We start from the raw sequence: 12,071 nt of genomic DNA on the forward strand, positions 1-12,071 counted from the left end.
TTGTCCAAGCTAGTAGCGACCCAAAGTTGTCTGTATGTGATGGTAACTGGGATATTTAGCTTGTGCTTGGCCTTTCCAACACCTGCAGAAGAGCTTGCATTGCTAGAAATGCTTCTAGTTTTTCCTCATTTCAGTAGTCTTTGCATGGAGAGGAGATTTAACCATTCTTGTATTCCCTGTGAATGCAGTATGTTTAGTTTTTCAGTAACAAGTTGGTTCTTTCCCTTCAGTGAGCATACTGTAGCTCAGATTATAGTTTGGAGATGAATTTGACAGCTCCGCTTAGTTCTCTATTAAAGGTCGTGTAATCCTTTTAAATTGATTTAAAAATGGGTACACAGGTCAAAGAGGAGAACCTTTTCTGGGCCTGTTAGTGTCATTTTGAGCTTTTTTGAAAGAGCTGATGGAGCATGTACCCCTCCACCTCATTTTTATACGGCAGCATTTGGACACAGTCTGCCTTTACTCTTAAGTGAGCCATAATGATCCTTTCAGCGACGTGTCCTAGATGAAGCTGTGATGTGGTGTGGTAGGGCTATGCAGAAATTGGGTTAGCAGCAGTGTTGAATGCAAGGTCTGATGTAAGAGAAGGAGCCCTGGTAGAGTGTCAGTGCCAGCCAACCTTGTAAATTGCTGCTTCTTGATTGATAGGCTGCTTTTGTCTTTAATAACCTCAGCATCTACAGCTGGCCCCTCTAGGGGAGATGCAGGGTTTTTACAAGCATTTGATTTGAAAGCTGTGTATTTTGCTGAAAAAAAGCTTAAGTATGAAATCTGCTTTTCCTAAACTCAAGTGCAATTATAAATGAAGGGCTTCTTAACCAGTGCACAAGAATTTTAATACCCCATTCTGTGTCCAGATACATGTGCGAGTACAAGTGTAATGAAATGTTATCCTCTTCTTGGCCTGCTAACTGATTTCATGTTACTCACAGGAACATTCAGGACGTGTCTTTAGACTCCAGTTTGATGAATTTCAGATCATTAGTAGTTCTCATGACGATACGATTCTGATTTGGGATTTCTTAAATGTGCCACCCAGTGCCCAGAATGAGACTCGCTCTCCATCTAGAACATACACTTACATCTCCAGATAACAGTCTGCACTTTACTACCCTCAGAAGGTAAGTCTTTGTCTTTTCACATGTAACATATTCATAAAATTATCACACCATCTGCATGTTGGCCTACTCAAAACAACAAGCTGCTGTTTTCCTTAAGAAAATAAATTATGCCTTTATTATGCCCTTATGCCACTTGTGTTATCTAGCCTGTGGTCGTGCTTCAGCTTATAGAACTTGTCACGTCATGGTATCTTAGCTCCATGCCTTCTATAATCTCTCCTGTTGATAGCTGTGTGCTTAACGTAAAACATGGAAAGCTATTATGCGTTCACAGTGTTCTTGGAGATAGAGGGGAAACTTGGTATACTGCACAGGCATTCTGAGTACCCAGTGAAATCAGGGTCATTTAGCGTTTTTGAAGCATCCTCTTCCCTGCTGAAATCTTTGTAACAAGCACTGTAACGTGTCTCTAGCAAACTGAAAATGTGTATGATCTTTGGACAAGTGCTCATCAGATACAAGCAGTTCTGTGATATGCACACGTGACAGGGAAAGCTTTCAGAACTAAAAAGGACGCGCTAGGCAACGTGGCAACTCAAAGCTGTCAAAAACGATGCCCGTGGACTTAACCTATTTTGTTTCCGTTTTTCTGCAATTCAGCATGCTTTAGTTCTCCAAGCACGGTGGGTAAAAGCTCTGCTGTAGATCTGTTTGTTAGAACAGTGGATTCTTTTCCTTATGTCATCTACATTGCTGCCAACAATTGCACTTTGTGCTATAAATAGCTGTGAATGCTGGGGCTTGGAAGCACACAAATTGCCTTACTAAAGCAGAGCAGTTGCCCCTTTCTCCAGTGCCCCGTCTTTGCCTGTGCTGATCCTGGATGCTTCCAAGGAAGTGGATACACCGCAGAGACAGGAATTAGGAGTAATGTTGCCTCAACAGGAAGGATTTATTTTATTTGAAGTACGTAATTAGTAGTTGGCTTAAACATTGTGGGAAAAGCTTTCCCTGTCTTGGTGTTAGCGTGGATTTTCATTATCTATCTGTGTTTATTCCTGCTGTGGCAATGAGTTCCTCAGATTTTTCCATTCCTTCTGTAGGATCTTTGGGCTAGGAAGTACCTTGCCTTGTGAAGACTTCAGTCTTCTTCGGGATGCAGGTTCTTAAAAGTTACTTTCCTTTTACCTGTAAGGATTCCTCAGGAAATTGTTGACTGCTTCATTTTCCTTAAAACCAAAGGAAATGTGTATATCCAGCTCTCTTAGATCTTGAGTGAAGAACAGTTAAATCAGCTCTTGTTGCTCATACAAACTTGAATTCTGCCCTGTTCGAGTGTTAGGGAATCAGTTGTATTCCCTACACTGTTTCATGCGTATGTCCTTATGCTCCCTTTCTAAGTGAAACACTCAAAATCTGAGCATAGCTTTTAGTGTCAGAAGTTATTACAGTATTGAATAAAACATACTGAACAGTTAATTTAAGAGCTCCAAAGAAATTTTGACATCAAGAGCACTGCTGCAAGGGTAATCTAATAAAAACTCACTATTCTTTATAAAAAGAATAAAGATTTCTTTATTCTGTGTGCAGTGGAAGGCCAACAGAAATCTGCATAAGGTACTGTGCTAAACTTACCTTTTGTGTCAGGTGGGGAAGTGGCTAAAAGATGCATTTTCCTGGGAGATAAATCCTGAAACCACCCAAACAGGCAGGTCCTCCAGCGCTGCTTATCTGTCACTTCCACTTCAGAACTGCGTTCAGTCCAGGGTGGCACACTTGTGGAAAGCTTGATGCTGTCACTGATGGTCATGTCCAGAGGGACTTTGTCCTAGTCTAAGACAGGGATGCTGCCATTGCCTTCTGTGCCACCTGGGTCACTACCTAGATGAACTTCTGTGTGCGAACTCCAGGGCTTGTTGAAGTTGGTTTTCCCTCTCTGTGGAAAGCCTTTTCTTTCAGAATATTTTTGCACGCATTCTCATGCATACAGAATAGTCCGTGTGAGAAGGTGACAATAGTTTTGGGCACAAACTTGATCCGTCTTCCAGTCCATTCTCTAGTGCCTTCTTCTGTTTGCTTGTAAGGTGGAGATTGGCGAATTCTTTTGTACAGGAAGCACAGCGCATTTGGCAGGTTTCTCTTATTAGCTTTGATTCATGGAAAAGCTATACATGGTGTGTCTTAAGCTCAAAAGAAATGAGGAGCTGAATAAAATGCATTTCAATTTGTTTGAACAGCAATATGCTGGTGTTCTTTCTTTCTTGCCATATGTGGCCCATAAGATCCACTGTCATGGAGATTTGTCGATGAAATATGAAGAACCCTTGGCAGTGTGCTCTTCCTTTCAAATTCTGCACACTTGACAGTTTTGAACGGCTTATGTCTGACTTGTCCCATGATGCAGAACTGGAAAAATGCAGGCCTCCATATCCTGGGAACTGTCGGTGTTGGTAACGATGGTCCCTTAATAATTGTTTCCTATACAGGAGAGATGCTCTGATGTCACTTTATGACAGGTTTGTCTGAATTCAGAATCCACAAAACATAAATCTACATACAATTATGGTCAAACAGCTAATATTTCATTATGACATTTAATGAAACAGTTTTATACTCTTTCAAACATTATAGTCTTCTGAATTTTGAAACAGCCCTGTGCCCTTGCTTTTTTTTTTTTTTTTTTTTTTTTTTTAACAAGGCTTGCAATGTTATGTCTCTTCAAAGCGGATCATTTTTGACAGTCCTGGCAGTTGGCTGCAAGAGTTTTATTGCTTTCTGTTGAATTCCTGTTGTTTATTGTAACATGATAAAAATTGTTACCATATGATAGTCTAATATTCTTATATTAAGCACTAGGCTGTAGGCTAGGGGGAAGGGAAGTCAAGGGGGAAGTGCCTAAAGATGTTTTAACTTTTCATGAGAATTTCTGTACCAGAGCAGGGTTACTTGCCGTAGTCCACAAAAGTGATTTTGGGAAAGTAGCAAGTAGAATTAAGTTCGGATTTAATTAGCTACGAATTCGATCTCACAGAATCACAGAATCACAGAATTTTCTAGGTTGGAAGAGACCTCAAGGTCATCGAGTCCAACCTCCAACCTAACGCTAACAGCCCTCCACTAAACCATATCCCTAAGCTCTACATCTAAGCGTCTTTTGAAGACTTCCAGGGATGGTGACTCCACCACTTCCCTGGGCAGCCTGTTCCAATGCCTCACAACCCTTTCAGTGAAGAAGTTCTTCCTAACATCTAACCTAAAACTCCCCTGGCTCAACTTAAGCCCATTCCCCCTCGTCCTGTCACCAGGCACGTGGGAGAACAGGCCAACCCCCACCTCTCTACAGCCTCCTTTAAGGTATCTGTAGAGAGCAATAAGGTCACCCCTGAGCCTCCTCTTCTCCAGGCTGAACAAGCCCAGCTCCCTCAGCCGCTCCTCGTAGGACTTGTTCTCCAGGCCCCTCACCAGCTTCGTCGCCCTTCTCTGCACCCGCTCAAGCACCTCGATGTCCTTCTTGTAGCGAGGGGCCCAAAACTGAACACAGTACTCGAGGTGCGGCCTCACCAGAGCTGAGTACAGGGGGACGATCACCTCCCTAGCCCTGCTGGTCACACTGTTTCGGATACAAGCCAGGATGCCGTTGGCCTTCTTGGCCACCTGAGCACACTGCTGGCTCACATTCAGCTGACTGTCCACCATCACTCCCACGTCCTTCTCTGCCTGGCAGCTCTCCAACCATTCCTCTCCCAGCCTGTAGCTCTGCTTGGGGTTATTGCGCCCCAGGTGCAGGACCCGGCACTTGGCCTTGTTAAACTTCATGCAGTTGACCTCAGCCCATCGGTGCAGCCTATCCAGATCCTCCTGCAGAGCTTTCCTACCCTCAAGCAGATCGACACACGCACCTAACTTGGTGTCATCTGCGAACTTACTGAGGGTGCACTCGATGCCCTCGTCCAGATCATCGATGAAGATATTAAAGAGGACCGGCCCCAGCACCGAGCCCTGGGGGACGCCACTAGTGACTGGCCTCCAACTGGACTTGGCTCCATTCACCACGACTCTTTGGGCCCGGCTATCCAGCCAGTTTCTAACCCAACGAAGCGTGCGCCAGTCCAAGCCAAGAGCAGCCAGTTTCTTGAGGAGAATGCTGTGGGAGACGGTGTCAAAAGCCTTGCTGAAGTCAAGGTAGACCACATCCACAGCCTTTCCCTCATCCACCCAGCGCGTCACTCTGTCATAGAAGGAGATCAGGTTCGTCAGGCATGACCTGCCTTTCATAAAGCCATGCTGACTGGGCCTGATCGCCTGCTTCCCCTTCAAGTGCTGCATGATGACTCTCAGGAGGATCTGCTCCATGAGCTTTCCTGGCACTGAGGTCAAACTGACAGGCCTGTAGTTTCCTGGGTCTGCCCTCCGGCCCTTCTTGTAGATGGGCGTCACGTTTGCTAGCCGCCAGTCGATTGGGACCTCCCCCGATAGCCAGGACTGTTGATAAATGATGGACAGTGGCTTGGCCAGCTCCTCTGCCAGTTCCCTCAGTACCCTTGGGTGGATCCCATCTGGCCCCATCGACTTGTGCACATCTAAGTGCCGTAGTAGGTCACCAACCAGTTCTTCATGGATAATGAGGGCCACATCCTGCTCCCCATCCCCTTCCACCAGCTCAGGGTACTGAGTATCCAGAGAACATCCGGTATTGCCGCTAAAGACTGAGGCAAAGAAGGCATTGAGCACCTCCGCCTTTTCCTCATCTCTTGTAACTAAGTTTCCCCCCGCATCCAGTAAAGGATGGAGATTCTCCTTAGTCCTCCTTTTTGTGTTGATGTATTTATAGAAACGTTTTTTGTTATCTTTAACGGCAGTAGCCAGATTGAGCTCCAGATGAGCTTTGGCCTTCCTAATTTTGTCCCTGCACAGCCTCGCTACTTCTTTAAAGTCCTCCTTAGTGGCCTGCCCACTTTTCCAAAGCTTATAAACCCTCTTTTTCCTCCTAAGATCAAGCCACAATTCTCTGTTGAGCCAGGCCGGTCTTCTTCCCCGCCAGCTCGTCTTTGGGCACGTGGGAACAGACCGTTCCTGCGCCATTAAGACTTCCCTCTTGAAGAGCGCCCAGCCTTCCTGGACCCCTCTGCCCTTCAGAACCGCCTCCCAAGGGACTCCACCAACCAGTGTCCTGAGCAGCTCAAAGTCAGCCCTCCGAAAGTCCAATACAGCGGTTTTACTGGTCCCCTTCCTGGCCTCGCCAAGAATAGTGAACTCCACCATTGCGTGGTCACTCTGCCCTAGACAGCTCCCGACGATCACGTCCTCCACCAGTCCTTCTCTGTTTGTGAAGAGAAGGTCTAGCGGGGCACCTCCCCTGGTAGGCTCACTAACCAGCTGCGTCAGGAAGCTATCTTCCACGCTCTCCAGAAACCTCCTAGACTGCTTTCTCAGGGCTGTGTTGTGCTTCCAGGATATGTCAGGGAAGTTGAAGTCCCCCAACCCCTCCAGGCTTGTAAGAATCACATGACTCGACAACGTAAGCAAAACGTAAAACTACTTGACTTTGTTGTTTTAAAATCCTGTACACGGGAAGAGCTGAAATTTGTATCAGTGCAAACCGTGCTCCCCTGCAGCATGGAGGAGAAGGCAGTCCAGCTGCTGGAGGCTGCAGTTTCAGTGAGGTGGGGGCACTGAGCAAGGTTAGCGGCTGGCCCACCCGTGAGAACAGTGCCAACCTGAAGGGACCTCTCACTCAAGGATGTGGGCTGTTGAGAATCCTGCTCTTTGCAGAATGTGCTCTTAAATTCAGTTAGGAGGGCAGTGTCCCAGGAGGTGTCTGTCGTTGAGGGAAGTATTTGTAGCACAATGAGCTATGTAAAGGCCCCCTGAACGTGTCACGGTAAGTGGTGTGCTCCCTGCAGGTGTTTTGTTCCTGTAGTTTCAGCCTGGTGTATGAGTGGTGGTATGTGCCTAACCTTCTCCAGATGTCTCCAAATGTTGCTTTTGGACACTTGGGTTCTGCCAGTTCAGCTTGTCTTTTGTCTTTTTCAGGGTTTCACAGTCTTGAACTACTGGATTTTGGCTACTACATGCCTGAAGATGTTGATCGACATCTAAAGTCAGAATTGGTTCTAGATGCTGTGTAGATGCAAAGCAGCACAAATCTATATCTAAATTTCTTAATCTTTCCTGCTCAGTGGTCGTCTTTGAATTTACTACAAATTCACTGACTTGGAGTAGATGAATTTCAGAAGCCTATCCTTCCCTGCAATGAGAAATCCAAAGCTTCACGTGTAAATTGTCCGTAGAACCTGAACTCAGATGGCTTGTTTTTCAGAAATAAATCAGAAGTCAAGAAAGGACTTGGCCTAATTTATATTGCTTTGCACTTTTGTCTGACTTTAAAGAAAAAAACATTCTCCAATGAAATTTGGGTGCCAAACACATACCCAGAATGTACAGAGCTTTGCTTTCAAAGTCACCATTGTCCTTTAGACTTTAATCTCATGACAGATTCAGAGCCTGTTTTGTTTGATAGGAGTGTACGTTGGACTCTTAGAAATATTTCTGAATTGCTCAGTAATATTTTTGGATTACAGTTTACTTGTTTCTGCACCAATAATTTCTTTTAAATTAAAAATTACCTGTAATTCAGGCTAGGTTATCTAAACTAGTTGTATAGCACTGTCGTTTCCTTTTAACTGTGCTCTGTACTACAGCCGTCCTATGCTTCCTGATGTTTGGTATAGTAAAACCTTTCCATGTGTGCTTGCCTCATTTCAAATACTGTATAAGCATGTAGATATAATGTACATAACCGTGTAACCTCCAGGTGCTAGGAGTCAGGATTTCCTGACACTACACACTAATACAAAATGTGGTAGCACTTGGCAGCAGGATGTTCTAACTACTGGCACTGTAGGGGTTAATATGAGTTACCTAGAAATTTTCTCTGCAAAAGGAGGTTTTCAGTATTCATTAGGATTTTTTTTTTTAATGGGAACTACATATTTTAAAATGTAATTTCTAAACTTTTTAAAAATTAAAAAATGTTTAATTTATGTTCTGTATCTTAATTTTGTGCCGCAGTATTTACGGATGTCTTTCTTTTAACACCAGTAGGGTCTCACGACGGCCTGCTGATGTCCTTCTTTAGCATTAGTTGGTCTGCTCAATGGAGAAGGTGCCATGGGCCAAAGTTAAATTTATTTATGTTTGATTTGTGACGCTTCCTTACGGTGGAGTGGAGGTCCCTTCAGGTCAATGTTCTGATTACCATGCTAGTTCTCTTACCTGTGGCTATCAGCTGTAACCATATTGCAATGTCCTGGTCATGGTTTCTCTTTGTTAGCATGCTTTAATTTGGAAACCTCGGTAGTTTCTCACATTGTCATAGTCTCCCCTCTAATTTATGTGGTCGTATAAACGCTACTGCATTTTTCTTATGTCAGAGTAAGACATGGACAAATGCGAATTTGAATATTTTATCTCCATTAGCCATGTGTGACTACGCCTGTTGGTGGCTTTTCTTTAATGCTTCAGTCAAACTCAGCGTGAAATACACCTGTTTTCCTGGGGAAGATGTGTGTTGGCACAGAAATGTATTGTCATTCCTTTGATCATTGTATGTCGTGTATTTTTGTCCTCTGGCAGCACTTTCTTGGGTTTGAATTTTTCCCTTTTACAATCAGAAAGGCTGAGGGATGTCAGATTGCTGAGGGATCGATCCTGAGCTTACCAGCAGAACAGCTATGGTTAGGTGCAGCATTTCTGTGTCAGACAAGTTCAGAGAAAGCATCCATCAAGACATTACTGAAACGTTACAGAAGTGCAACTCAAGGTTTTTTCCTCTTCACCCTTCACATTGAGAGAGGTGTTGGGATCAGTGTTTAAGTTAAACTTAACTCCCATTTACGTGTTACTACAACGATATTTATTTCATCAAGATGACCGAATGTGATGAAGTACAGAAGGTTAAAAACGCGCTCCTAAGCGTCCATAAGATCACTTTTTGGTAAGCTTGACAGTAGTTTGTGAAAGTGTCTTACTTTACCCTTCTCATCTAATAGCTTTAATATTAAACTGTTTAAAAAGAAAATCTGTCGCAGCCCTGAAGAAAAAGGTATTTGTTTCTGAAAAATGGAGTCCTTTTTTAAATGCATGTGTAAGACTTAAATTCCTGTTTTTCCTTGGGAGATAATGGTATTTGAACATGCGGTCTAAACTTCTTTGTGCTTTGTGTAACATAGCAGTGGACTTTTGTGATTGGCACCCAAGGAACTTGACTCCTGGGATTAATGGTAGTGATCCTGGCTGCACTCTGGACTTTGTTTTGCTAACATAAATGAGCAACTGTACATTACTGCTATATTAATGTTTCAAAGCACTGGGATAGTCTAATTCTAACTTGTAATTATGTTTGCCAATTATCTGTTTGGAAAGTTGGTGTATGAACAGCTTATTGAAACTGTTAAATTGTACAGATATCGTTCATGATCTAAAGCTTTGTACCGTGGAATGTGCTTAATAAAAAAAAGTTTGAACTTAATTTGTCAAATAAATGGATCAATAACATCATCTAACTAAATGTTGGTATCATGCATTAGTTAACATGGACGCGGTGAAAAACTGCACTGAGCTAGTTCACCCATCTTGGAGAAACTTCTCTGCTTTGCTCTGCAGCACTTCTGGTCCGTGCATCAGCAGAGACATCACAAGAATTATTTTATCAAGGACGCAGATAGACTTTTTAAAGTATTACCCATTTCCTGGGCTACTAAAGCAATTCGTGCCCTGAGCCCTGTGCACATAAAGGGTCTTCTGATGCTAGCTGTGTCTTAAGAAAAACTGCTTTTCTTGGGTTTTGTTTTGCTAATGTGTAGTGAGGGTGCATAAGTCCTTCAAAGGTCTTCTGTTAGACAACCACAATACAAAAATCGTTGGATATGTTCTGTGGCATCACATCAGTAACAAAAAGGCAACACGTTTTTGGTATTACTTCTGTCCCCTGATGTTCTGTCAGTTTTATTTGTGAGCAAGCTTTGCTTTTAAAGAATTTGAGAAATCATCACTGCTGCTGCTGCTTGGTTAATGAGTGCTGACAGTTCAGTTCCGAGCAGGCCGACCAGAATGATTTGTGCAGATCTTGTGGCGCTGCCTCGTCCTCTTAGCATGAGGGCTCTGGCTGGGATCTTGCTTTGGGCATCTTTGGCAACTGGGTTGACTTCGTGTGCCTCCCATGGGGCTCACCAGTGATCTGCTGTGGGAAGTGTTTTTGTTAAGGTGTAGGTTGGATGTGCTCACCTGAAATGTTTTTAAAGGTGCTATAAACACTGCTAAGAATATGAAGCAAGTTCTGGCTAAGCATTAGCAAATTCAGTACTCAAAATTCCTCTCTGTAGATTACTTTTATTCTCCTTGGCCTAATCTGACACTGGATAATTTCAAAGAAACTTCACTTTTGTTCAGATTAGCTGCACTTCATTGAGAGGAAAGCAAGAGAAATCTTCATGTATTTTTCTGCTAGAAGGGCATTGTAAAAAGTGGAGCCTCATTGAACTATTTAAAGCCCTTGTGAATGTCTTTCTGAATATCGTTATCCATAAGAGCCATGTGAAAATCTGGAGTAGAAACTTTGAGATCAAACTTAAAATCCATCTCACCTGGGTGGGCTTCTGATTTTTATTTTTTCTTCAAGTTGTATTCTTAATATTCTTAACAGTCTCCATTAATTCCCACTGGAGAGCTTTGTAGAGAAGTTGAGGCTCCTCTGCTGGGTGCTCACACATCCTCCCAGAGTTTTTGGGGCCCCCTTTTGACTTTTCCTTCTTGCCCAAAGCTGGGTGTGGTGCGCTGCTGGGCATGATGCAGCTGTGCTGCTACCAACCAGCCCGCGAGCACCAGGTGAGTGGGGCGAACTGGGGGCCATCTGGGCACGGTTAAGAAGAGGCTGTTGAGTGCTCTCAGATTTCAAGGTCTGAGGGAGCCGTGGCTGTTAAATATGCAGGAGAATTAGGTTTTACCCTGCTCGTTGTCTGATCGCGTTACACCAGCAGATGGTTTCGCTGCTGTGACCCGATGCTCCCAGGGGATGAGGGACCCCGGGCTGCTGCTGGCTGCAACCAGGTGATGGAGAGGTTTGTGCTCAGAAGTGAGGCAATGGGGGTGTGTGTGTAACGTCCTTCAGTGCCCTGTCTTTGTGGAGGCAGCTGTGTGCTTACCCTGTAAGTGAGCCAGCTGTGTCCTAATTTGTGCTTAGTTTCTTCTGAGCAGCAGTGGGTTTGCTTGATTCAGCAAACCGTGAGCTTTTGTGAAGAGGATTGGAGAGGCAAGTGCCTGACAGGTAACGACAAATAACTTGTGTGAGTCTTTTAAAAGTCCCATCTGAAGAAAGGCTTCAGCAGGCTGTGCTGTTGTGGCTTTATGGCAAGAGTTGTCAGCGGATCCCCTGTTCTGGTAACCCCCCACTGCCATGAGGTGGCCGCTTGTGGCTGCTGTTGCACATCGGTGCCTGCAGGAAGGTCACCCTGGGCTTTTCCTTCGTTGTCACTGTGAGATAGCAGCTCCACAACAAACTCACTGCCTGCAGAAAAGGCTCCTATTAGAGATCCAGCTCAGCCTGGGCTGGCTTTCAAGGTCAGAACCATGTTGATGTGCTCCATTGGGTACAAATGCACTTCAGTCAAATTAATCAGTGGAAAGCCTGCTTCAAGAACGTGGTGGGAGAGCGAGCAGCGAGATGTGTTTTGGGGCTGAGCAGGAGATGTTTGGGCCTGATACTATAAACTGGCCAGCCCAGAGCTTTCTCCTTGGCAGGTACAGAGCTGAGCACTCCAGGCCTGAGTTTTCTGCTTGACTTTGCTGACTCTCTGCTGCAGTGGTGTTTTTTTTTTTTTTTTTTTTTTTTTTTCCTTTCACAGATGTCTGCTCTTCATTTACCTCTGCTTCTCACCATTTCCAGAAGCTTTTTTTTTTTTTTTTTTTTTTTTTTTTTTCTTTTCTTTTTTTTTTTCTGAGCAGCTGTGA

General features: G+C 44.1%; 1 protein-coding gene and 1 long non-coding RNA gene across 4 annotated transcripts in view; one reads left to right on the plus strand and one right to left on the minus strand.

Moving 5' to 3' along the window:
• Positions 1 to 9,594, plus strand: part of FBXW11 (F-box and WD repeat domain containing 11) — a 76,091-nt gene extending 66,497 nt beyond the window's left edge. For all 3 annotated transcript variants that reach the window (XM_084535463.1, XM_084535462.1, XM_084535461.1), the window contains 2 exons: positions 936 to 1,124; positions 7,098 to 9,594. In XM_084535463.1, coding sequence (XP_084391589.1) covers positions 936 to 1,097 — 162 coding nt within the window. In that variant the 3' untranslated portion in view covers positions 1,098 to 1,124; positions 7,098 to 9,594. The remainder of the gene's footprint in view (positions 1 to 935; positions 1,125 to 7,097) is intronic.
• On the minus strand, positions 8,223 to 10,822 carry LOC311444359. Its single transcript, XR_014697846.1, has 2 exons — positions 10,709 to 10,822; positions 8,223 to 10,305 (listed from the first exon to the last, which is right to left on the minus strand). It is a non-coding gene; the product is annotated as an uncharacterized lncRNA (long non-coding RNA).
• Between the last annotated feature and the right edge of the window lie 1,249 nt (positions 10,823 to 12,071).

Source organism: Aythya ferina (genome assembly GCF_964211825.1).
Source record: "Aythya ferina genome assembly, chromosome: 14".
In the NCBI taxonomy this organism is placed as follows: Eukaryota; Metazoa; Chordata; class Aves; order Anseriformes; family Anatidae; genus Aythya; species Aythya ferina.